The sequence below is a fragment of the Ahaetulla prasina genome, chromosome 1 (assembly GCF_028640845.1).
Source record: "Ahaetulla prasina isolate Xishuangbanna chromosome 1, ASM2864084v1, whole genome shotgun sequence".
In the NCBI taxonomy this organism is placed as follows: domain Eukaryota; kingdom Metazoa; phylum Chordata; class Lepidosauria; order Squamata; family Colubridae; genus Ahaetulla; species Ahaetulla prasina.
The window spans coordinates 247,741,440-247,769,177 of NC_080539.1; the positions used below are offsets into that span (position 1 = coordinate 247,741,440).

Genomic DNA, 27,738 nt, shown 5'->3' on the forward strand with positions numbered 1-27,738 from the left:
TGAACATGATCTTCCATGTGAACCTACCTAAAATTACGCCAAAAATGTTTTCCGAGAACACTTGCTTTTGCTTTTCCTTCCTTTTGCATCATTTCTGGGATGTTGCTGTTCTGAGCTGAATCATCACAATTCCTTGCTAAATCTGCTCTCACGCTGTTCTTTATTCACTCCTTCACGGCAGAACATGTTGTAACCTTTGATCACACAAGAAATCCTTCTTTGCCACTACCTGTTATCTTCCCAAATAGAACAAGAGAAATAATTGAAGTATGAATAAAACCAAGTGTTGGAAAAACAAGTCGTTCCAGATTGGATGATTAGACGAGGTGATAGACTGATTACAGAAACGTCTTGAAAAAGCATGAGCGCATTATTTACACACATTAGATATGGTCAGCAGTGCTTTTCTGGTTACTCTGAAGAGTGACTCCAGTCAATCTCAAGTGGCAATGATTCTTAGTTTACCCAAGAATGCTTTTATGCAGAGAAATAGATACTCTTGTACATAATACCAGTATGTACACATTAATCAAACCTAGTGTAATGTAGGTGATTCTGCTAGTTATAACATTGTGCTTGAATGTAATAAGTTTACATTAAAGCAGGGGTAGTCAACCTTTTATACCTACCGCCCACTTTTGTATCTCTGTTAGTAGTAAAATTTTCTAACCACCCACCAGTTCCACAGTAATGCGCTGGGTATCGTTGTCTGCGCATGCCTCTCGCGCATTGTGGATTGAGTTTGTGGGGGGGACAACGGCTACCAGCTCTGCTTGTCCGTTACAGCTGGGTGGTGTGGGGGGAGATGCGTGAGCTATTCTGGGACAAGGCTCTTTTGTTTGTGGTTGCACTTAGGTAACGTGAACTAAACTTATGCACGGGCGATACAGATAGTATATTTTCAGAAATTTAAATTGTCACAGGAAATTTTATGAAAACCTAATGAAAATGTTTTTAAATAATGCTATGATTTTTTTTAAAAAAGTCAATTAAAATTTAAAAAAAGGAAAGTGCTTCAGTATTGGACAAAACCCCTACCGCCCACCATGAAAGCTGGAACGCCCATTAGTTGGCGGTAGGGACCAGGTTGACTACCACTGCATTAAAGGTTTGGGATCTATGTATTTTTTATTGTATTGTACAATAGGACACTTAAATGTGCCAAGGTTTTTGCACCATAGTCTAAGGTAGTAGTAGGGAACTTTAGTCTCTTAAGATGTTCTTGAACTACAGTTGGCCATGCTATGTTTTATGGATTTGTTGATAGGTAAGTGATGGGATATGGGATGAATGTTTGCAATCTTAGAGGGAATGAAGAGTCACTAAATTTGTTTATAGTTGTGATGAAAGTTGGAAGTCATTTATGTATTTTATTATATTCTTCCTTTTTTGTTTCTTCTCACTTTCTTTTTTTATTGCTGCTTTTACTTTCTGTTCTTCTGGAGTTTCTTTAAGTTTACCTTGCATTAGATTTTACCATTATAATCAAAATTCTTAATAAAAATGTTATACATACACACACAAAAATACACACTTAGCCAGTTGACCTCGCTGAAATGCTACAGGTTCATTACTACTGATCTATGGATTAATATCACTGATATTACATATTAAAGTATTGCTATAAGTGCCAGAAAATAGAATAGTCTCTTTTTTTAATGTGTGTTAGCAGTCACCATGGAGTAACTCTGGGCATGAAGATAGTGCCCCATTGAGCTGCAGCTTATCAAATGGGTTGGAAAGAAGTGGCTTTGAGGGTCAGTTTCATTCTATTCCTCACCTGTAGCCATCGCCCCCCTCTATAACTTTTCCTCCATTATTGAGGAAGGAGCACTGACAGGCCTGTCTTTCCAAATTTGATTTCTCTCAAGAGAGGAGGCCAGAAGAAATGGATGTACTTCCCTGCCTTCTGATTTTTCCTACTATCTCCCTTCGGTAGCATTTTCTAGCTTTGCATAGAAGGGAAGCCTTAGAAGTCTACTATTTTCTTCCCTTGCCATTCCAGATTTCCTTTCAAAAGATCATTGCTCTCTTATCAGAATCTTCTGTTATGGTTATGCTATCCATTAATGGTGATGAGAAGGCAAATTTGATTCAAACAGGCATACTGTTTCAAGGACTAGTGGCTTGATTTTTTTTATTATAGGAATAAATAGCAATCATTCCCTTATATGAGGGAAATGAAAAGAAATGATACCAAGGCAAACATTCCCAAAAGAAGGAGCTTCTAATAGTGTTACCTTCACTGGAAAACCTCCCTTCTTTTGAACATGTATGAAACATGGGTTTCCCAGTACATTTGCTCGTGTGGCTGGAAGTTGAGGACTACTCTAGATAGTTCAGTCATGTTGTTTTAATATTCCATTTGTGCATTATTCTTAGTTGCTTTAATGTTAAATAATTTGATCATTTGGTGATGAACAATACTCAAAGTAATAAAGAATATAATTATCAGTAACCATCATACTTGCACTATTTTGTACCTACAAGGAATATATTGTACTAGAAGAGATGACAATTTGTATAGCTGCCAATATAAAGTGCTTTTCTCTTAAACTGCCCTGATGTTTCTGTGATCATTTGTTCCATTCTCTGATAAGACTTTAGATTAGTATTAAAAGTACAATTGCAAAGCATAAGTTGAGAATGTTCTTTGTATGAGAATTCTTGAACAATCATTGAAAAGCAACATGATAGCAAACCTGATCATTTTCAAAATAAGAGACGTGTGGCAACTGGACTCAGTTTCCAATAAAAGGCAGACTAAATATTTCCATTATAAAGAGCAAGCAAGAAGAATAGTGCAAAAGAATTTGAATATTGGTTTTGCAAAAAGGGTTCTTGTTATTACAGCTCAACTGTCCCTAGAATTCTCTGGAATTCTTTTTTTTTAATTTATTTATTTATTTTTATAAATTTTTAACGTTACAAACAAAAAAAGAAAATACATTTTCCACCCTTGTGCTATACATAAAAAAAAAAAGAGGAAGATTTGGGTCTTCAGATATATCCTCATGATTGCCAAAATCCACGTTCTCAAGGTACAGGTACCGAAGCGTCCAATGTTCCAAGCGCATAGTCCACAAATGGTTTCCAAGTCTTCCAGAAAATATCTTCTTTATACACACCACTTCTAATTTTAATATCACATGTCATTTTATCATTTAAAGCTAATTTCCACATTTCAGAATTCCACTCTTCTATTCTAAAAATCACATCTAGTTTCCAATATCTAGCTATTATAATTCTACCTATTATAATCATAATTCTAATCAATTCTTTTTCATATTTTGTTAATTCTATTTCCTTAATTACCAACAATAATATAGTTTCCACTCTCAATGTTATTACTTTCCCCATCATTTCAAATATCATTTTCTCCAATTGTTGCCAAAACTTTTTAACCTTATCACATTTATACCACATATGTTCATAAGTCCCCAATTCCATTTCACATCTCCAACATTTTTTACTAATTTTTTTATCCATTTGTGACAATCTTACTGGAGTCAAATACCATTTCCAAATAACTTTATAATTATGCTCTTTAATCCTTATAGATAAAGTTCCCATAATTCTACTATTCCAATTCACATTCCAATCTGACTCTGGTATTTCAATATTAAGATCTTTTTCCCAATTTGTCCTCATCACTCTTTGTAATTTTTCATCAGAGTTTATAATCTTATAAACTCTGCTAACGAGTCCCTTTAGCCCAATTTCATCTTTCATAATCCGAGATACTAAATATTCAAATTCAGTTTCACATCTATTTATCGAATAGTTTTCCCTTAATTTTTTTGTCCATTTTTCTATCTGTATTTTTTCAACCAGCTTAACGCTAATTTTTCAATAATTTCTTTATTCCTCCTTTCATTTTCTAAAACTTTTAACCAATCTCTAATAGTTTCTATATTTTCATCTTTAATCACTTCATTACGTCTTATATTATTTTTAATTGGCCAATTTCCAATTGTCTTCCCCAAAAAGATTATATCCGGAATTAAAATTTTAACAAATTTATTCCACATTTTACTTAATCCCTTTAACCAATAACTTCTAATTACACATTTTGAGTTTGCTTTATCTAAAAACCACCTTGATCCAAATTTCTCTATATCCCTTAACTCTAAGTCTCTCCAATGATTATCTTCACCTTTAAGTATTTTTACCACTATCCGGATAATATATCCATAATTCTCTGGAATTCTTTTGTTAGGGTTTCTGATCGGGATAAAATCTACTTACCTTCCTTACCGGCTCGGAAGTGCACGCGCGCATCACATGCATGCACAGACCTTCTCCACATGCGCAGAAGGTAAAAAAAACACAAAGCTCCACCCACCAAGGTAGGTGGGCGGAGCTTTGCTCCACCATCGTTACCGGATCGCCGAACTACCAGTCATGATCACTACCGGATCGCGCAATCCGGTCCAATCCGGGAGCATTTTACCCCTGTTTCTAATGGTTCTGGTAAAGAATGATATATCAGGAATTTTTGAATTCTTGTGAGCTAGCTCACTTGGTTCCATTCTTTGACTTTTGGATTATGTCCGACACTGTGATAATTGGTTGCATACTTAATGACTGCATGGTTTGTCCCTGAATATCAACCTTTTCATGTAACTTCCTTTTTTTCTCTCCTTTGTTTGATCAGGTTTCTCTTCTGCTTGAAGACTTGCAACCATGGCTCTGGACAAATACCTGCTCTTCAACGTGAGTACCCAGATAGCAGCCTTCTGCTGTCTGTGGCCAGGACCTCTGAACGCCAACTGAAAGATCTGACAGCCCATTCATCCTTTTGCCCTCTCCCTTCTAAAATCATCCATAGGTCCAGTCACCCATGTCAATTTGCTATGACATACATCAGCGTTGATGAGAGGCAGGAACACTCTCGGGTAATTTTGAGCTGCCAGAATAATCAGCTGTATGTGCAACATGGCTTCAAGGAATTCTCAATTAGCAGCACACATCCCTTAAAGAACATGGACACTCGTATTTTCACTGGAGACTTTAATCCCGTAAATAAAGGAGGCAACAATGCAGGAACACATCTGTATCAGAGCATGGAGAATCTACACTGGACCACAGTAGCTGATCCACACTGCCATCCTCACTGCGGAAATGTAGACAATAAACTTGTCTTTCATTGCAAAAGCGCAGCTCACTCTTCCGGGTTTTCCATGGAAGATTCCCTAACTCCCAGTTCACCTGAACGGTACCGACACTTCTCCCTTCCGTCAGAACAAGGGATCCCTTCAACACAAGATATAGCCATTTCCTCTTGTGCCAAAGTGCCTCCATGGTTTCTTTCCTCCATAAGTGGGGATGCCAAAAAAATCCTGAAAGAAAAACTTAGAATTCACAGTAGTAAAGCTCCTGAGATTTGCAAGCCCCTCAGAGCTCAGCCTCCTTTGAATGATTCGGTTGCAAGGGAATGTTCTCAATGCCAGGCCTGCCAGCAATATAAGAACGGTTGCTCCTCTAACTGTTGCACCATATTTGTGCAGCATGCCACTCTTGCTCATGCCCCATGGATGGCGTTGGAGAGGCAACGGCCTTACTTCTATAGCAGGCTAACCAGCCCAGAAGACATCAAGCAAGAAGCCCAGAGAAGGTTGCAGATCAGGAGGCAGAAGAGTTCCCCCAACTTGACCCTTCATTGTGCCTCTGATAGTCAGAAAGTGATCAAATCCCAAACTATGGGATCATTAAATGGAGAGGGAGAGAGAGGAGACTGCAAAAGGACTCCAGGAGAGAGCAAAAAAGCTGACTGCAAAGAGAGGCTCTACATTCCAACTTTTGAAGAGTTCAAGAGGATGAGAAGCAAGGAAGCCCCTTTTCTCAATGGCAATAGTGAAATTGTGAAGGATAAAACAGAAGGAACCCAAAAGTTGGAGGAAAAAAGAAGTCAAAACCAGGATCATGTTAAAGGAGTGGTTTCAGCCATAGATGACGACGATGAGGTGTTTCATGAAAACAGCCAGAATGCTTCCAGGTTTATTGGCTGTGAAGAAAATTCATCCACATGGGACAGAAGTTTCTGCCTAATAAATACCCCAATGGCCAGGGATAAGATTTCTGAAATCCCGGCACCAGAAACTGTGCCAGTTCCCATCTGTTCTAGCCCAGTTCCACGATCACCTCTGCAACCTGCTGCGGCATTTAGGAAGGAAGGCAAGAAAGATTTTGCGGAAGAAGAGAAGCAAGGATTGGATGCAAGAAATGTCAGGGAAACCCTCCATTGTGCTGGACAATCTCTGGTGCCTGAAACTCCATCATCTTGCTGCCCGCTGCTGTTAGAAGCAACCGATATTTCCAGTTACGGAGCTAAGCTTCAGAAAATGAAGGATGAATTTATAGGTACCGCTCTGGACCTCATTAAAAAGAGGTAATCATTGTTGTTAGAGATCCTGAGGAATGTTAATTCCGAGGGAATTTAGTAATTTCTAATACTTTTTATATTTGTATGCTGTTGAGGTGAAGTAGATAGGTTTCGACTAGTGTGAAAATTGATGTCCTGGATAATATCCTTCTAGGCTTTTGGAAAGTTTCTTCTCAGATAATCATATAACTTCAACCCAAGAAGAAGGGTTGGTGTCATATGAATTTATGCTATAGAACCATGATGGTGAACCTATGGCATGTGTGCCAGAGATGGCACGCAGCGCCCTCTCTGTGGGCACACGAGCCGTCGCCCCAGTTCAGCTCTGCTGCGCATGCGCGTGCGCCTCCCGCCAGCCAGCTGGTCTGCGTGCTTTGCATTTGGGAGCTTGGGTGCGGGTGTGCGCATTTGGGAGCACACACGTGGACTTTGGGCACTCGGTCCAGAAAAGGTTAGCCATCATTGCTATAGAACAAGCAATGTCTTTGTTTCAAAGAAACAGCTTCAAGTTGTGCTTCGATGAGAATTTTATACCGTATTACTACAGCTTAGTTCATACTTTGTGGTTGCACATTTAGTTCAACCACAAAGAGGCTTGGCTTTAGTTTGGTGTGATGTGTAAACCTCGGCTTTTGGCTTAGCATTCTTGATTAATATACATGACAGGTTAGCACAATAGATAGAGTTTGTGAACCTCAATCTTTATTTGATGCAGGAAGGATTTCCCTCAGGGGAATTGAGGGGAAAGAGTAAAGGTGGGATTAGAACTTTTCCTCTAAGTGGCTTGTTTGTTTGTTTACTTACGTTGAAGTAACTGGAATTTATTACATGACTCTGTCCTATTAATGCTCATTGCCTATGTTGCCCATAATGCAGGGGTCTCCTTGGAGTAGGGGTGGAGGGATAAAAATGCCAAGGGGAACATGATGCCGTGTCCCACTCCTCCGCTGACGGCCGGGTCAGGGAAATCCGAATCAGGCGTCTCTGCAGCCCTGCCAAAGTCCTAGCAAAGTCCTCAGGGCAGGCAGGAGACCAGAAAGTGACTTCAGCAAGATATGTTTAGACTTTGCCTGACTCAGAGAATGCCAGAAAGCCAGTCCTTTATATAGGCCATGGGGTGTGGCTCCATGACTCAGCACTTATCCAGGCCTGCCCCTCCCTTCCTTCTGTTGCCTCCGTCTATCAAGTCTTCTGACGCGAGGGTCACTCCAGTCTGAAGTTGTTGGCAATTGACCTCTCTCAGGCTCACATGCTGTGGAGGAGGGGGAGGGGTCTAGTTGCTCCGTTTGCCTGGGCATAGAGCCAGAGCTGGGGGCTGGAGATACTTCCTCCTCTTCAGCCTGTCTGGGCATGGAGCCAGGGCTGGGGCCGGGAGGCATACTAGGACATTCCTCCGTGTTCGGAAGCAGATAAGAAGGCCCCGGCTGTGGTGAGATCGGACAAGACACAACACACGACTCTGCAGTCAGAGCCCTGCTATTTGTATGTGTACTGTATGAGTGCACATAGCAACGGGGATGGACTTCATTCTGTCTTTTTTATCCCCCCTGCAGAGACTGCTGATGTGATGCCACACTAATATTGAACACTGGAAACAGCCTAGCTGCTCCCTGTCCTCTCCCTGTCCGTCAACATGACAGTTAACATATCACTTGCCGTTTAAACCCTGGAATGTAGTCAATCCTAGCTATGGCTGGCAAAAATAAGTCACTTTATAAATATGGGTTTATTACCGCCTTAACCAGTTTTTACAATTAACTGCATTTTTGTGGGTCTGGATAACATGGCAAGGCAAAGTTTTAAAAATTTCCTGAAACCTCCCAAATTGATTGGAGGAAGAGATGCTGGGGGTCCCCAGGGAGCCCTAGAGAAAGGCCAGTCTTATTCTGAAAACCGGACGGTGTTCCTTGCTCAGTCTGATCTCTTGCTTATTCTACTTGAATATGCATTGGGTAAGGTTACACTAAGCGAGATCAATTTCTGTCTTAAACATGGGGCATTCAGAGTGACATCTAGATTACTGTCAGCCATATAAAATATTCTTAGAGGCTCCCTTTAGAAAATTTGGGGCAGTGATTCAATAATAGATGGTGCATGGACATTAGTACTGAATTAGAAAGTGTGCATATTTGGGACAAAATAGTGCGTAAAGCAAAATGCAGTTTTTCTGTTGAAAGAAAAGTTTTCTGAGTCAGGATTTTTCAGAATTTATCTGTGGCTATTCCAGCAACTCACAACTCAAGGCTGTAGAACTGGAGAAGGTAATACTTAAGCAGCTAGATTGTTGCTGGATTTGGGAGTTAAAACGTTCTTAGGCTTCACTCTTGGTCTTTTGATAAGGAAGAAACAATTGGAAAATTGGAAATCTTAGAAAAATAGAAAAGAAAGAAAAAAGATTCAAAGATGTAGCTTCTGTCTTCTTTATAGTAACCATAAATATGATTGTAGGTTTGCCTTTCTCTAAAGGCATTGTGACTCTCTTCTTTACTATCTAATCCTTAAAACCATAGATCATAATATCTTGTTTTATGCAAAAGGTGCATAAAGGCTTTCCAGTCATCAATAAACTATTTTCTTTAATCAAATAGGTCAATATGGCCATCTCAGCGAGTTCTATCATCTTCACCAACCATTCCTCTGTTGTAAATATAGCCATATCTTTCCATCTTTGTGCTTCCATATATTTTTCTTTTATGCATTTTCATTTTTTCTTTTATTTCTCATTCATTCATTCTATATGTTGCCCATCTCACTGTCCAAAGTGACCCTGGGCAGCTTTCCTTTCCCCCTCTTCATTCCTTACTTTATTTTAGTTTGTACTAAATTTTACACTCATTTTTAAAATTTTCAATAAGATTAATATTTTTAAAAAGGAGGAAGTCTAGGGCTTACTTTAGTAACACGAGGCAGAGAAATTGTGTGAAATGTGCCAGCAATACCAGGTAACTTGTGTGCAGTGTCTTACTGGTTACTTTGCTCACATTGCATTTTAAACTATGGTTTGCTAAACAAGCCATTATGGTCAATTCCATATAAAATCCTAAACCATCTTCATGGTATATAAGCCAAAGTGGCTGAATTCATATATTGTACTTTCCCAAAATAAAACAAATTGTATTTTGGTTTAGTGATTGTATGAAAACAATCATGGACTTATTTTGGCATTTTTAAGTATCTTAAAATTCAAAATTGCAATTGGTATTATATCAGCTGCTCAGAATTTAAATATAGCTCCAAATGAACAACCAATCACATGGCTGACCACACTGGCACACAAGACATTTATAAGCTAAGAAGAATAACTCATAAGAAGACCCTGCTGCTGATGTTACCTAATGTGGTAACGAAATGTTCAGAAACTAAATTGAAACAAGCTTGGAGAGCAAATCACTGCTAAAATATTCTTATCTCTTTGAAAAGAAATATTTTAATGGGGTTCTCAATAATCTTTTTCAATGGTAAATACTTAATGTATTTGTTCTGAATCACGCATCACATTTATCATCACAGAAGATTTCTCAAAGAATTCAATTGATAGACTCTCTCATGAAATGTTGAATAGCAAAGAGCATGATTTACTATTTACTATTAATAAATAGTAAAGAGCATGATTGATGGGATCATTTGTTTGTATTTTAAAATTGAATTATACCTACTGTATATGCTCAATCATTCTCAATAGTTTTTGAATCAGTTGCTGTTCATCTTCTTTTGCATACTGGATGAAAGTGTGCTGAGTTGTACAAATACTTAGAGGGAGTTATAGCCATCAGATCTGGAGCATAGCCAATTGGGGAAGGCTAAGCTAACCAATGTAAATTCTGCAGGCAAGACTTGGAAAAGAATGGTGAGTGGGGGAAGTATGGGAAGAAGAGAATTACGTATGTAATCTTAGGGGGGGAATATTAAATTTGCCAGCATGTTTTGCGAGATTGGGAGTCACTTCTTTAAACATTGTTGGTTCTATTTGATTTTTCTGCCTTCCCCCCCCCCCTTTTTTTTTTGTTCAGTTACAACATTTGGTGATCTAATAGAAGATGAGAGAATAGATAAAAAAACAATTGGCCAGAAGGAGGGAGGGAGGGAGGGAGGGAGGGAGGGAGAGAGAGAGAGAGAGAGAGAGAGAGAGAGAGAGAGAATAAATTTATTCAAATGGAGAAAAGCTTCCTATATCATTCATTAGTTGACCAAATGGGCCATCATTTAAAAGCATTTCCTCTCTTGGGCATTCTTTATTTGTTTGCACATGCTATGGTAGTCTACCAGATGCCTCATAGATGCTTTGGACTTCAAGAATCATCAGCTCCAGTAATACAAAGTTTTGGAGCTTTAGTGGAAAAGTGTTGCCTGCTTCTATACTAGAACATTGGACTATGTTAGATGACTTCATTGGCAGCCAGCTTATTTCTAGACACAACTGGAGATTATGTTTGCAATTTGAAAGGACAGATGCTTTTATTATATCAAGAAACACTCCCTCATATGTGTGCTTTCTCAACAATTAAGATGTATAAAAGAGTTTTTTCTTTCAAATCCAATTTATTGAAAGGCTAAGCAAGTTTCCATGAGCGACACAGCATTTCATGTGCCCGATTCAGCTAATTGGTGGTGGCTCAGTGGCTAAGATGCTAAGCTTGTCGATCGAAAGGTCAGCAGTTCAGTGGTTCGAATCCCTAGTGCCGAATAACGGGTTGAGCTCCTATTACTTGTCCCAGCTTCTGCCAACCTGGCAGATCAAAAGCACGTAAAAATGCAAGTAGACAAATAGGGACCACCTTTGGTGGGAAGGTAACAGCGTTCCATGCACCTTCGGCGTTTAATCATGCTGGCCAAATGACCATGGAGATGTCTTTGGACAGTGTTGGCTCTTTGGCTTTGAAACAGAGATGAGCACTGCCCCCTAGAGTCAGGAACGACTAGCACATATGTGCGAGGGGAAACTTTTCCTTTTTATATGCCACATGTTTTGCCTTCCTTGCTTTGTGAAGATCTTTATCTTTCAAGACTGATGTATCTTTTGACTCTACTCTTCTGCATGCATGTTGGAGGTAATACCCTGATATTATAAGTTTTATGCAAAATGCTTTCAAAAATAGTAATGATGTGGACTCAAATCTATAGTTGATCCTTTGAAGTGAAAAAAGATCTGAGTCACAATTAACGATTTAGGTAGTTTTAAATATACTTAAATCTGCTCCCAGCAGTCCCCAAATGAGTTACAGATATATCTATGCTTATATTAATTTTAATTAATCAGTGGAATAGCTTGCCTTCAGATTCTATTCTCCAGAGAATAGAATAGAATAGAATAGAATAGAATAGAATAGAATAGAATAGAATAGAATAGAATAGAAAGAATAGAATAGAATAGAATAGAATAGAATAGAATAGAATAGAATAGAATAGAATAGAATAGAATAGAATTCTTTATTGGCCAAGTGTGATGGGACACACAAGGAATTTGTCTTGGTGCATGCGCTCTCAGTGTACATAAAAGAAAAGATACATTCATCACGAATCATATGGTACAACACTTAATGATAATCATAGGGAACAAATAAGTTGTTGTACACTGAAGGTTGTATCAGTGAAGGTTTTCAAGAAAAGATTGGACATCCATTTGTGTAGGATGATATAAGGACTCTTACTTTGTACAGAGGGTTGGACTAGAAGACCTCCTAGGACCCTTCCAGACCTGTATAAGGATTTTAAAATATTTTATATACTAAATTATATAATTAGAAAGAATATGGTGTTTTTACTACTTTGTGTAGATTGCTTTAACATTGCTTTATTTTGTGCAATTCTAGTACAATGATAGTATCTACGGCTTTTATGGATCTTCTCTAAATAAAATAAGCATTTTTTGCAGTGGATTCTTGACTTCCATTAAACCTTTTTTTTAAACCTACAGATAGTCCTTGACTTACAATCATTCATTTAGTGACCATCCAAAGTTACAACCGAATTGAAAAGAGTGATGTGTGATCAGTTTTAAAACTTACAACCTGTTCTGTCTCCTTCCCCACTTCGGATCAACGAGCTGGCCTTCAGCCAGTGGATTCACGGCTCTTATCAGTCCTGGCAGAGAAATCACAGCTGCATGCCAAAGTTCAAACAAGTGACTCACGGAGCAAGACTTTCAGCTCTTTTTGAAACGGTTCAGCTAGCTTTTGCTTCCCGTGGGGTGAGAGCAGTCCCAAAGCTCCTTATATATCCTGTGGGGTGGGGCTCCTGCCCCACCCTTTCCTTTGATGACGCCGCCTCTCTAATCTACTGAAACGCGAGTCAATCTAAGCTTGATTATTATTATTATCAGCTGGGTCTGAAGGCGTAGCCTGGGGAAGGGAGGAATCAGGGGATGACGGCCTCATTACGTCCTCCGACTGTTCTGGTTCTGGCTCCTGGAGCCGGGCCAGACGAATCGGTGTTCCCAAGGAAAGCCTTACTGGCCCTTCCCCCTCACTCTCGGAGTCACTTTCGGGCATGGGGCCAGGCTGGAGTCACAACACAACCGTTGCAGCATCCCCGTGGTCACATGATCAAAATTCATGTGCTTGGCATGTTATTTATGGCAGTTGCACTGTCCCGGGGTCATGTGATCACCATTTGTCACCTTCTCAGCTAGTTTCTGACAAGCAAAGTCAATGGGGGAAGCCAGATTTACGTAATGGCTTCAGGATTCACTTAACAGCTGTGGCAAAAAAAGGGTTACAAAATCACTTAGCTGCCTTGCTTAGGAACAGAAATTTTTTGGACTCCATTGTGATCGTAAGTCAAGGACTACATATATATCATTTAGTGTTGGCAATATTTTAGGCTACACCAAATGCTCAGTGTGAGAAGATCTGCATGAAAATTATTAAAATATTCTATAGAAATAAATAGAGGGCATCGCTCTACATGTAGCTATTTGACATGGAATTAAAAAAATATATATTTTAATTTTTTCTCTCTTATTTCAAATATGTTTGCAAAAAGAATATCACTGAATCCTGTTAATAAATCAGTAAAGCAGAGGTCTCCAACCTTGGCAACTTTAACCCTGGAGGACTTCAACTCCCAGCAAAGCTGGCTGGGGAGTTCTGGAAGTTGAAGTCCTCCCGGCTTAAAGTTGCCAAGGTTGGAGACCCCTGCAGTAAAGGATACACTTCTAATATCTGGAAAGACTCTTCAGTATTTATTGAAGTAATAAATATGAATATGAATTGAGCCAGTTCGGTGCAGAAGTTAAGGCCCCAGGCTAGAAACTAGGGAAATGTGAATTCTAGTCCTACCTTAGGCATGAAAGCCAGCTGGGTGGCCTTGGTCCTTGTCACTCTCTCTCAGCCCAACTCACCTCACAGGGTGATTGTTGTGGGGAAGTAGGTGGAGGGACAAATATTAGGTAAGCTTGCTGCCTTGAGTTATTTACAAAAATAATAATAAAGATTTTTAAAAATCTAACTCTAATGAAAAAACTGAATATTTATTAAGCATTCATATTATTTCTGTGGTCCTAATCTTAGTGGTTCCTTTCAGTCTTCCATGCCTTGGGTCTTGGTACACTATTTACTCATAATTTATGGATGAGAAATTATACGTGACATCTCCATGATTTAGGGGGCACTTTGTGATGACGGAATGGAAGATTTTCTCCTTTCTCAGGATAAATGAAATATCCAAGACTAACAAAGGAAGAGAATATGAGCTGGTTTGTTACCGTTCTGTCTTAAGGAGCTTACCTTTTTCAAATTACCATAATTTCAATTAGTAATATCACCAGAGGTACCTTGTTTAAATAACCTGCACAGGAGAGAGATATAAAGCATTCGCTGTTTCCTCAGTCAGTACAAATAAATTTACATTTTGAATACAACTATTTGTTCCCGGCGCAGTTAATTAGTTAAATGTAAATCGGCTATATCTTTCCAACTGAGTATTTTATTCTCTGCTTTGTGAATGGTATTAATTAGATTCTGTCCCTTTTCTCACAGCTGCACTGCTGAAACTACCCTTGATCTCCCTTCCCCCAAATCCTGTGAAATTCAGAAAGCGAATCACACTTTTGTGAAAGATTGTCATCAATCCACAGTGAGTTACTTGGCGTGGGCAATGGGTCACAAATGATAATGGATGCATCATGATTTGAATGATGTAATTTAGACACTTGTATTAGACTCTGTGATGCAAACTATTTTCCAAAGCACCAAAAGGCAAGACAAGAAACAATGGTTGGAAACTAACCAAGGAGAGAAGCAACCTAGAACTAAGGAGAAATTTCCTAACCGTAAGAACAGTCAACCAATGGAACAACTTGACTTCAGAAGTTGTGGGTGCTCCATCACTGGAGGCTTTCAAAGAGAGACTAGATATAGGGTCTGAAAGGGTATAGGGTCTGCTTGAGCAAAGGGTTGGACTTGAAGACCTCTGAGGTCTCTTCCAATTCTATTATTCTATATTCTGTGTTCTAAGTACTAACTGAGTACTAACTGATGTCTTTTGAGCATTTTGATACAGATGTCATCACTTTGATGTGATCATGGCTTCTTATGGACATTGCTGCTACCAGGGCATTGAGGAGCAAATGAAGAAATATGCATTGCAATATTGTGATGCATACTCTTTTCCTTTTGTGACCACATTACAACATTGAAATCATGCATATAAGGGGCAGACCCGTGTTTGGTGAATTTGACAAGTATTAACTTGCTGTGAGCATCCCTGCTGAAGTGTAATTGGCTATCCTGTGTCAAGCTTTCTTCTGAATCCACTTCTTTATCTTCCAGAGCGCCAGCTCAAATTGCCGCAGATCAAGTTCTGATATCTCCTATGAAACCCCGGTCTGCACCAAAGTTCAGCGGGAGTGTCGACTACGGCCTCATTTCAGTGATCCAATGCCAACCGATGCTGTAAAGAGGAAACAACTGGAGTTAAAGATAGCTGCAGCAGCCCGACACCATGCCCAGAAGCGCCGGCAAGAGAGAGAATCCAGTAAATCCCATCTTTTTCTCCTTTTTTATAATGGTTGTTGCGCCTAAATGGCAGCTTGTAGTTGACTTTGGTTGATCTTGAAATCATAACAAGAGCCGGGTGGCGCAGTGGTTAGAATGCAGTACTGCAGGCTAATTCACTGCTCACTCCAGGAGTTCGATCCTGACTGGCTGATGGTTGACTCAGCCTTCCATCCTTCTGAGGTGAGTAAAATGAGGACCCAGACTGTTGGGGGCAATAGGCTGACTCTGTAAACCGCTTAGAGAGGCCTCTATAGCACTATGAAGCTGTATATAAGTCTAAGTGCTAGTGCTAGTACTATAACAGTTTTCAAAGATAAAGAACTATTCATCAGCACTTGATTAATATTTGGGCTGGAAACCATTGGAACCCAGAGTTTTAACCTAACTTGAGAATTGAAGAAACCATCTGAAAAAGGCAATGTCAAATCATTTCTGCACTGTTATCCATCTGTCGCCAGTTGCTGAGCTCATCTGTCATGAGGTCATGGGCAAGAACTCGGAAGTTTCATGATCTCATGAAATGTTTTACCATTAAATGATTGAAATGGTTTTAGATTTAATTTCATGGCTTCACACATACAATTTAAATGTTGCATTAATGACCTTTGCTGTAGAGGTCTACAAGAGGAAAAAGAACATAGATGCAATTGATTTGATACTACTTCCTGCCCTTTGTAACAAACTTCTAGATCAGGGGTCTCCAAACTTGGCAACTTTTAAGACTTGTGGTCTTCAACTCCCAGAATTCCCCAGCCAGCCAATCTTAAGGTTACCAAGTTTGGAGACCTCTGCTCTAGCTCAAGCAGAAATCTTGCACATTTCGACTAGGCATGTTCTGAAGTTGTTCCTAGATAATGTCATCACAGTGTCTAGCATTTGATCTTATATAGAACAAGAGACAAACCTGAAATAACTGATCCTACAGGAGCATCTAGAGCAAATGAGGTATCTACGTACTAGGATAAGGAAGAGGAAAATTCTTTCAAACATAGCTGAGTCATGCAGCAAATGAGAGCTTTCTTTCTTAGTGGTCAAATTAAGAACAGAGGTGTTGTTTAGAATCGGAATCTACTTTTTGAATGCAAAAGTAATAGACTTGAATAATTTGTTATTCATCAAGCATTGTATGACTGTCCAACCATGGATGCTTATCTTCTAGGAATTTCATGAAGGTTTATGTTGTGCTAAGTTTCTTAATTGCAAATATTGATAATCATTTAGCAAGTCAGATAAGTACTGGAGTGCATTCAGTTTAATAATGGCTGATTCTCTTGCCCAACTTTCATAGTTCATTTAATTTTCTAAAGAAATGATGTCGATTAGCAACAGGAGTCCCCAACCCGCAGTCCATTGACCAGCACCAGTTTGTGGCATAGTAGAAACTAGGCCGTGCAAACAAGGGAAGACCAATCAACAGGATGCAGGCAGTACATGAAATCACACCCCCTCCAGTCTGCAGAAAAATCTCTCTCCACGGAACCAATCCCTGGTACCCAAAAGGTTGGGGCCTGCTGGTTTAGAGAGTGGCTTACATTAGCTATAGAAAATGTGACAAAAATATTTTTCTTCTACTTAATAATAACCGTAGAGATACTCTCAGGTTGAACTCGACTCCTGGTGAATACATGGACAGATCTTTGCAATTCTCTTGGTAGCCACATATCATTTCCTTATTTTGAGAATTGTTTCCCACCTTCCTAATTTATTTTACAGGCTTGAAATTTCTTGGTGATGTTCCCACCAAAATAATAAGCTGGTCCAATTTTGCTTAGTTTCTGAGCAGAATTGGTCAGGTGATTTACAAGATTCCAGTGAAAATAACGCTGTACCATTACAGGAGGATCTTTTTATTGCTAGACAGTGATGCCCGTTCTTTTTGTTTCTCTGCTCAGGTCCATCCCTGACTAAAGCTACTGTCAACTATGGAAACAATGTTGATGAGAATCACCATGCCCTGAGCAGCTCCTCTCGTTCCAAACACCGCTGGAGCAACGTTAGCAGTCTCAGTGCAGATAGTGGAATTGCAGGCGGGAATGAGGAGAGGGACAATGCTGACACCACCATTGGAGGAGTGCCAAGAATTAGGTCATCCAAGATGGAGCGAGCTGATAGCGGTATCAGCCAGGTGTTGAGTAGGAAGTGGAGGAACCGGGCATCAGAAACATTAACATCTCTACAGGCATGGGAAGCCCATCAACCTTGCACTGACTGTGGTGGCAGAGATTTTCCATTGGAAACGGATGTCCAGAATCAAAACAGGAAACAGGCCATTCTCTGTGAGAAGTGTCTGAAGTGCAGGACAGAACGGAAGGAATCGGTGTTGGAATTTGTCAACACTGAAGCTAGCTATGGGGAAGACCTACGCATCATCAAGGAGGAATTCTATCTCCCCATGCAAGCAGCTGGCCTCCTAACACAAGAACAGCTGTTGGTGGTTTTTAGCAATATCCAGGAGCTAATTGACCTCAACGAAAACTTCCTGGAGTATCTTCAAGAAGAGATTGAGCAGGCTATTGAGCAGGTAGCGTGTGACTTCAAATCGCAATTCCCTTCCCATTGGCGACAGTTAAATTATTTCTTATTTGTTTCTGAAGCACATTACTTTGTGACACTCGTTTAAGAATTGCTGTGTCCAAAGCTGCTTCTTTGTCATCTTGCTGACATCCAATGTGTTGAGAACTTCAGAATTCAGAAGGGAAGGTGCCCTCCAGATGTTTAACTGCATCAGATCTATCCCAGAATCCTTTCTGCTCATCTACCTTGAATCCCTAGAAGAGGCACATGAAATATGCTTCATCAGCTCTCGATTTAGTTAACTGAGCATTTGTTCTTCCCTATAAAGTCCACCTTCATTTCCCAAACTTCAGGAAACCTGTTGCACTGTGACATCTGCCGTCGGTTACCAATATGAGCATATTTCTTTTGGCTGAAGGAAAACGATGTTAACAAGCTGTGATAGCCTCTAAAAAAAAAGCTAATGTAATGTAAAGGCCACTGCCTATTTATAGTTTATTTTGTAGTTCATTATTGCCTCTGAAAGGAATGAAAACCATATGCAGGTAGTTCTCAGCTTACAACCATTTGTTTAGTGACCAATTATCAGCACTGATAAAGAATAGAATAGAATAGAATATTTTTATTTATAGACCGCCCTTCTCCCGAAGGACTCAGGGCGGTGTACAGCCAAGAATAAAATACAGAAAGAAAACAACAATACAAAACTAAAAACAACCCTTAAAAAAAGTTCATTCACAACTGTCCCTCACTTCTTAGAAGCAGCATCCCCATAGTCAACTGATCAAAATTTGGGTTCTTGGCAAATGGCATGTATGTATGTATGTATGTATGTATGTATGTATGTGTGTATGTATGTATGTATCGGGGTGAAAGCTACTTACCTTCCCTACCGGTTCAGAAGTGCGTGTGCGCACGAGTCACATGTGATTTTAGATCCTCTGCGTATGTGCAAAGCCTTCTGCACATGCACAGAGGGTCAAAAACAGGTTACTTCCTGGTTAAAACCAGGAAGTAATGACATCTGGGTAGGTGGGCGGAGCCTCGTGCTGCCACCACTACCAGTTCTCTGAATCACCCACCTGTACTTCCTGCTGCCCGGTCCAAACAGGTAGCATTTCACTCCTGGTATGTATGTATTTATTTAGTTATTTATTTATGAGATTTATGATAGTTGCAGCCCCCCAAAGTCATGTAATCACCCTTTGTGACCTTCCCAGCCAGATTCTGACAATCTGGCGTCAATGGGTGACGCCAGATTCAGCTAATAACTGCATGATTCCCTTAGCAATTGCTGTCATTTAGCTAATAATTGCAGCAAAAAAAGGTCATAAAATTGGACCTGACTCACTTAACAAACACCTTTTTATTTTTTATTTTTTTTATTATTAAACTTATATACCGCACCATCTCCCATAGGACTCAGGGCGGTTCACGGGCATATTAAAACAATATAAAACAATATAATAAATAGACTTTTAAAACCCAGATTAAAACTAAATATTATCAAGGCCTGATCACTAAAACAATAAGAACCAATAAAACCCCCATTAAAATTTGTTTAAAACATTTTTGTTCTTAGGCTAGTCCCGCGCGCTGAAATAATAGAGTCTTCAGTTCACGTCTGAAGGTCCGGAGGTCAGGGAGTTGTCGTAATCCAGGAGGAAACTCATTCCACAGGGCTGGTGCCGCCACAGAGAAGGCCCTCCCCCTGGGGGTCGCCAACCTGCATTGTTTGGTCGACGGCACCCTGAGGAGGGCCACTCTGTGGGAGCGCACAGGTCGTTGGGAGGCAATCGGTGGCAGAAGGCGGTCTCGAAGGTATCCCGGTCCTAAGCCATGGAGCGCTTTAAAGATGGTAACCAAAACCTTGAATTGCACCGGAAGACTACGGTAGCCAGTGCAGGCGCGCAGGATAGGTGTTATATGGGAGCAATGCGGTGCTCCTCTATCACCCGCGGCCGCGTTCTGGACTAACTGAGCCTCCGGTGCTCTTCAAGGAGCCCCATGTAGAGAGCATTGCAATAGTCCAGGCGGAAGTGACGAGGCGTGAGTGACCGTGCGTAAGGCGCCCCGGTCAAGGAAAGGCGCAACTGGCGAATCAGATGGACCTGATAAAAGCTCCCTGGTGACGGCTGTCAAATGATCCTCTAAGGACAGCCGGTCGTCCAGGAGAACGCCTAAGTTGCGCACTCCTCCTGGGGTCAGTACTTCCTCCCCACAGTCAGCGATGGTGTAAGCTGACTGTACCGGGAAGCCGCACCCACAGCCACTCTGTCTTGGATGGGTTGAGTCAAGCCTGTTCCTCCCCATCCAGACCCGTGCGGCCTCAAGACACCGCCCATCACCTCAACGGCTTCATTGGGGTGGTTCGGGTGGAAATGTGCAGCTGGGTGTCATCAGCGTACAGGTGGTAATCCACCCCGAAACCACGGATAACCTCACCCAGCGGCTTCATATAGATGTTGAACAGGAGAGGCGAGAGGACAGACCCCTGAGGCACCCCACAAGTGAGGCGCCTTGGGGTCGACCTCTGCCCCCCTGCCAACACCGTCTGCGAACGGTCAGAGAGATAGGAGGAGAACCACCGATACACGGTGCCTCCCACTCCCAATCCCCCCAACCGTCGCAGCAGGATACCATGGTCGATGGTATCAAAAGCCACCGAGAGATCTAATAGAACCAGGACAGAGGAACAACCCCTGTCCCGGGCTCTCCAGAGGTCATCCACCAACGCGACCAAAGCCGTCTCGGTGCTGTAACTGGGTCTGAAGCCGGACTGGAACGGGTCCAGATAGACAGTTTCCTCCAGGTGTTGAGGAAGCTGATTCGCCACCACACTCTCAACAACCTTCGCTAAAAAGCGAAGGTTGGAGACTGGACGATAGTTAGCTAAAACAGCCGGGTCCAGGGAGGGCTTCTTAAGGAGGGGCCTCACCACCGCCTCTTTCAAAGCAGCGGGGAAGACACCCTCCAACAAAGAAGCGTTGGTAACTTCCTGGAGCCAGCCTCGTGTAACCTCCCGGGTGGCCAGCACCATCCAGGAGGGACACGGGTCCAATAAACATGTGGTGGAGTTCAACCTGCCCAGCAACCTGTCCATGTCCTCAGGAGTCACAGGATCGAACTCTGCCCAGATAACATTCTCAACATTCTTAACAACAGAAATTCTGGTCCCCACCATAGTCATAAATTGAGGACTTCCTGTAATTTCCTACAGAAATTCATTTTCTCAGCACCATCCAAATGGGTTAGTTTTGCCTCTGAGTGAGTAATTAAAAGAACCTTACCTTTGCCAACAGTTAATGAATGAATGAACATTAGAGTGGTTGATTTCTTAAGTATTATTCAAACTGCACTGCAGATCATATGTCTTTCCTGAAGGCATTCAAGGTTATTTATAATGGATTGGAAAGGCATTTTTAAAAAACATTAATTATGTCAATCTGTAAGCCTTATTGGTTAACCTCAAAAGTCAGTTGAGACAGAGATTGTTATTTTAAGACTGGCAAGCACTTTGGGGAAGAGTTTTTATTTAATACTAGTACACAGTTGTTGCATTTTTTTCTTCTCATACAGATAGTGCTAGCCTGGGTCCCAGACATACAAAGCTCTGCTTTAATTTTTAAGCAACAGATGACCTCTCTACAAAATTGAGATTGCTGACCAAATGGAATTGGGTAGGGCAAGGAACTTGCAAGCCTTCAAACACTGTTAAACTATAAGCCTCAGCCAAATAATTAACATGGCTAATCGTGAGGGATCATGGGAGCTGTAGCTCATCAGTAGCTGAAGGACCACAGGTTCTTTTGTCTTCTGGAATAAATAGTACTGATCCAGATAGACAGATGGTCAGAGAGAGAGACAGAGAGAGAGGCCATAGTTCAGGCTACAGCCAAATTTTATACTTGTTTGATTCCTGCCAACTCCAGGTAAAGCTGGAAAAAGATCCTGAGAAATTTCTTATAACTGGGCAGCCCTGAATGAGATGGCCCAAAGGTCTGGTGATATATTAGGAAGTTGTATGTATTTTTAGTAATGAAAAAAGGGTTGTCCTACAATCGATCATACTCCCACTAAACAGCTTTGGAGGAGGAAGAAGAAAAGGAAAAGGGGGGAAGGAGGAGGAGGAGGAAGATGAGGAGGAAACTTTCATTAGGGCTATGACAGTCCAATGAAAAGTATGAATGCAGCACATATCTTCAAAGGGTTACAGCAGATACATCCTTCAGAAAGCTTGACTGCTTCAAAGGTTCCCTCCTGTGTATCTGCATGCCTATGCAGTTACCGTCATTTGCTTTGCTTTGATCCTCCCGTAGAAGTATTGTCCATGTGTCCACATATGCAGAAACTGGAGAAAACACTTGAAATAGCTATGGCAACCCTTCTAGAAGATGTGACTGCTTTAATACTTCAAGGAGGGGTGATCCATCCATGCTTCTGCATTTTACAAGGTGTCCTTGTGAATGTTTTGCACAATCCTAATGTCCACTTATTTGAATAGACTAAGTGGTCATAGGTCACCGTAGATCAAAGGTGGTTTATTTAAATTGACTTTTGCATGATTTGGATGGCAGCTGGTGCATTGGGGTAAATAAACCCCAATATATTTAATGAGTAGTTAACTGCTTCTTAGTGAACCTATCCAGAAATCAGTAAGTATCCTCAATTTTTGCAGGAAAAAAATGTAATTACAGATGTTTACTTTTGGTGCCTGTGAATTCTTATATTTTAGTGATAGGATCTCTACCCATTGGATCGTAACCTTTATCACAATAAAAGGAGAATCCCAATGTAGAAAAAGATGCACATTTGTTTCAGCTGGTGAATGGTAAGGCGATGAATGTTTTTGAATGTCTAAGAAGTTGAAACTTACGAATGAGCCCATCTGCCTTCATGAATTCCCATTTTCTAGTCCATGATTAGAAGTTTTCAATTTCATATCTATACAAAAGAACTGTATGGTTGCCTGCTTTAAAACAAGCCAGCATTGTAAACCGCATTCAGATCTTATTATTGAAAACTGCTAAAAACGAGGAAAGATTGAGATTAACAGTTGAATTATATGTACAAATGATGAACATGTAATTGCCAAAATGTATGAACACTTGCTGAAATTTGAAATGGAAACATCATGCCGATAAGTGTCTTGACCAGAATTTCTCCTTTATAAGTCAAGATAGGAGTATGTGAGTTGAGCCAATGTTACAATATATGTTGATTTATGTACTCCAATGATGCTGGAAGTTCAAACGGGGAAATCAAGGACAATCAAAGAGCTGAAAATTAAATCCTGAACACAGTATACTAAATATCAGAATTATTCCAGTCCCTCTCCATTACAACAGCTGAAATTTTGTTTTTATCTGAAGTCTTTAAATCCAACAGGTGGTCATTAAATTTTGAGATATCCAACAGAACTGCTCCTTTCTAAAATGTCTCTACTTCCTTCAATCCTCAAACATTTCTCCTGTTGCGATCGTATATATCAACCAAATCAAGTCTAATGTCTGTAATATCTTTTTCCAGTAATGAATATCAAGTTTATTTTTCATAGTAACATAATAAGCTTTGCTAGCACTCTAGGCAACCTCTGCAATTTGAGAAGACTTTCATTTAGTTGTTAGTTGTTTAAACCAAGTCAGATCTTCTTAGCTGACTTATCCCTATTCCGCTTTTAGTTCCTGCTTGAGTTACTTTAGATTTTCTAAAGATTTAGATTTAGTATTCAGATTTCCTATTTTGTTAGCTTCAGAACATTCTGAACAGTGCTGGGTTTTTAGTGCTGTATCAGGAGTATCCAGAGGTACTTCCATTTTGTTTTTATTACTAGTGTGGCATGCTGGTTCATCTGCTTTCAGTTCATCCATGTACGCCTTAGTTTCTCTGCCTTTTGGGGAGTCACCTTCCTTAAGCATCTTTTTCTAACTAATATTGTAAATTAATAGAAAGCGAAAATGATCAGAAAAGCAAATTGGGAGGAGAATAATCAACTCAACATGCCGTCTTCGCCCCATTGATTGTTTATCCTTCTGTATTTCTGCTTCTCTTCTTCATCTTGTATGTTGACAGGGTGATGATGACCTCATGACTGTGTGCATTGGTGAAATATTCCTGGAGTTTGTGAATATGCTGCCTGCATTCCAGACATATTGTCTCCAGCAGCCATCCTCTGTGAACATGCTCAATGCGTTGGAAAAGGAAAAAGAGTTACTCAGGTGAGAATGGTTCCAAATTTTAACCAGGCAGGAGGTTCACGAAACAGGCTTGGAAGCAATTGTGCTCTGAGGATGGATAACTGATGAGGTTTTTCAGAGAAACTCTTGTACACTAGAGCTGAGGAACAGATGTTTCTGAGCTTGTATTAACAGAGACTTGTTGGCAACTGGAATAATGAAATAGCTTTACTCACCTATTGGTCTGCCTGAGTCACTTCAGAGAGCCAGATTTGCGAACAGGTAGTCTTCAATCTATGACCACAAGTGAGCCCAAAATTTTTGCTAAGCAAGACAGTCGTTAACTGAGTTTTATTTCATTTTATGACCCTTTTTCCACAGTTGTTAAGTGAATTACTTCAGTAGTTAAGTTAGTAATGAGGTTGTTAAGTGAATCTGGCTTCCCCATTGACTTTGCTCGTCAGAAGATCACAAAATGTGATCACATGACCCTGGGATACTGCAACCAACATAAATACATGCCAGTTGCCAAGTGTTTGAATTTTGATCACATGACCATGGAGAGGCTGCAGTGTGAAAAATAGTCATAAGTTACTTGTTTCAGTGCTGTTGTAACTTTGAAAGGTCACTAAACAAATGGTTATAAGTCGAGGATTACCTGTAATGGTTAGGTTAGAAACTGGGAAGCCATAAGTTCGAGCTAAGCCAGTTGGGTGATCTTGAACCAGTCCCTCTCTCTCAGCCCATGAAGACGGCAGTAGCAAACCAATTCAGAAAATCATGCTAAGCAAAAGGCAGGGACTAGTCAACACTTTGAGTCAACACTGACTCAGAGGTACAATGAAATTCACTAAGACAGATTCTATTACTTTGCTAAACTAGAAGGGTTCTTCATTCTTCATTACTCCTGAGGTAGAAATTTGTAAGTGCAGCAAAGTCAATTCTTGAATAAAGCTCCTATCTTCTGTGAAGACAAAAAGAAAAAGTAATTGATAGGAAGAAAGGTGATTAAAAACTATGATTAGGAATTCAGTATGTTCTCTAGAAATACAAATTCTTGTCCACGGTGTGACTTGATAATAAAATCTACATTTGCATACCCTTGGTATTATTTAGCAGGTACAAAATGGTAAGTGTTAGAAAAATAGTCCTTGGCTACCAAATGGATAAGTCAAATTTAGGACATTCAAAATGCTAATTTTTTGAAGAGTTATATTTAATAGTTATAATTATTTTCAGATGGAACAAGAAGCAAAAATATATATTTGAAAGAGAGTGGAATACAGTATGTTTATCAAATTCTGGAAATTAACTTGTAATGACTGTTTCAATATTTAATCCCCTGCAATTTTCAGTATTGTTACTCTGCTGGATCTTTAGAAGCAGACCTTAGGGTTGGGCCACTGGCACAGGTTCAATTGGCACCAGCAAACCTTATCTATAACTTGATTCTAAATATTGAGGACTCTACCCAACTAGTGCATTTTAGCTTCTTTCCTTTTGACAGAAAACATGGGCTATCTCTTCTCCATTCGCTAGACATGAAAAGAAATAGATGCTCTTGGCCTTTACACATTTCTCCATTTTCATGTCTATATGTGAGCTATTTTAGAAAAATGGAAATAGGGAACTAATGTGCAAACTGGCAGGTTGCCAAAGTCCCTGATGGAAGGCTGGATGTAGTAATTTACTAAGCTAGTAAAGCCACGGGGTGCCCTCTGTCATGTACAAAGGCAATTCAAATTGTGATTAAGTAAATCTTTATCATTGGTAAGTGCCACAGTACCTATGAATGAATGGTTAATTCTGGGGACGCAGCATAATCTATGCTGTATAGAGCTGTCTTGTCCAAAACATCTGCCTAAGTCTGTGTAATAATTGGGCCAGTCTGCTATGCTGCCATTATGCAGAAATGAAGAACTTTGCTTCAGTAGATCTTCTTTGTATCTCTGGTAGGAGTGAATCAGTAGGGTTGATATTTCGATCCTTGCTCCATCTAAAAGATGACTCATGATAAGATTCGGTTTTTGAGTAGAACTCCTATTTTTTATTCCATGATGCATAATTAATATAATGAATTAAACTCCGAAATAGGCTGAGTGATTATCCAGAAGGATGAGTGGAAAAATAATTCAGTTCCACTAAGCAAAAATAAATACATTTTTGTTCAGCACAAAAAGCCTATACACTGGAATCTTCTCAAACAACAGTTACCACCTGCTAGGAGTTAGATAAGGATCAATGAAATTCAAGGGGTTGGACTTAGTCCACTTGTGACTACATAGGAATTCTAGACTGATTCCTCTTTTAACTCCACCTGCTGGTTTTGTTACAGTTTTGTGTGCATGAAAAAATTACGATTTAATCATTTCCATTGTCTGCAGGATATTCCTCAATGTTTCTCAGAATGACAACACTGCCCTTCGTCGCATGAATCTGAGGTCCTTCCTCATAGCTCCATTACAGAGAGTCACCAAGTATCCCCTTCTTCTGAGCCGTATCATCAAAGCCACTATGGAGTACCACCCGGATTACAGTAGTCTGCTGGAGGCCAAAAGCCGCATCGAGTCCCACCTGGAACACATCAATATGAAAACCAAGCAGGAAGGGAATTCGTGGACTCTGCGCTCCTTCCGCCAGGACAGCAAGAAGAATCGAGAGGTGATCAACATTGAAATGAGGGAAACTGCTCTCAAAACAATGGGCTGGCTGCGGGAAGAAACACGGTTTGTGATGGAAGGCCCCTTACAGCTGGCCCAACCACCAGATGGACAATGGGTGAAAAAGGGCAGCAAGACATTAAAGTTCCAGAAGATGCAAGTTCTCCTGATGGTCAACATCAGGCGTGCATCTGAGTCCAGTTTTGAACCGGGGGAGCCAGGCTCTGTGAAAGATGCAGTATTGGTCCTTATTCGGGATAAGAACAATGGGAAGTTCAGTTTGCTCAGGGAACCCTTGAGACTCAGCAACTGTGTGGTCTCTGTGGATCCCGACTGCGACGACACATTTGAACTGCTTGAGATAAGACGGGAATCCTTCATATTTCGAGATGGGGACAAGGCACGGACTCATCACTGGTTTAGGCAGATCAGGAGGTACTCTCGGGAGCTGGGCTCCTGGAAGAAGCGGCGTAACGCTTTGCCCAATATCATGATAAGTGCATCTCACAATAGGTCATGAGAGGGGCTGCTCAAGAAATGACTTGGCTGAGCTCTGAACCTCCACTAGGCCTGCTTGAACATCTCTTGTCAACACAATTGCACAAAGGATGAACTTCAGCTATCCAAATAGCATTGGTGCTACCTATGACCACTATCTACTAGGAAGGACTTTCTAACAAGTGCTTTGTAGTGCTGTTTTCACACCGCAGGCTTAACTAAGTCAGGTAAAGGCACAGTGCACATGTTCACGTAACATGGTGAGCCTGATGGGTCTTAACTTTGGTCAGGCTTAGCAAAAACCTGCAACCCAGACCATTGGCCAATTTATGGTTCCATGTGTTTTGTGATCCCAGGAAGTGGAATAATTTAGTAAGTACCAGGTTAAGCTTGCGGTGTGAACTACCACCAGTGTTTTTAAATTCTAGGAAAAAAATGAGTCCATATTTAAACTTGTTAAATCTTCTCATCAGCTAGACCCTAACCTAGAAACCTCAGTGTGGAAGCTT

The 27,738-nt window shown here is 40.4% G+C and overlaps 1 protein-coding gene across 1 annotated transcript; it reads left to right on the forward strand.

Moving 5' to 3' along the window:
* The first annotated feature begins 1,244 nt into the window (after positions 1–1,244).
* Positions 1,245–27,251, forward strand: LOC131204126 (uncharacterized). Its single transcript, XM_058195058.1, has 8 exons — positions 1,245–1,267; positions 4,658–5,426; positions 5,511–6,391; positions 14,362–14,458; positions 15,154–15,358; positions 17,274–17,902; positions 23,968–24,113; positions 26,456–27,251. The coding sequence occupies exons 1-8, from the start codon at positions 1,245–1,247 to the stop codon at positions 27,249–27,251; spliced, it is 3,546 nt and encodes a 1,181-aa protein (XP_058051041.1).
* The last annotated feature ends 487 nt before the right edge of the window (positions 27,252–27,738 follow it).

Excerpts from the sequence above, each read along its gene's own strand:
- LOC131204126 (XM_058195058.1), top strand. The coding sequence starts at position 1,245 with ATGTTTTATGGATTTGTTGATAG. Across the intron at positions 15,359-17,273 it reads CCGGCAAGAGAGAGAATCCA|GTCCATCCCTGACTAAAGCT; the intron begins GTAAATCCCATC and ends TTCTCTGCTCAG. Across the intron at positions 24,114-26,455 it reads AAGGAAAAAGAGTTACTCAG|GATATTCCTCAATGTTTCTC; the intron begins GTGAGAATGGTT and ends CATTGTCTGCAG.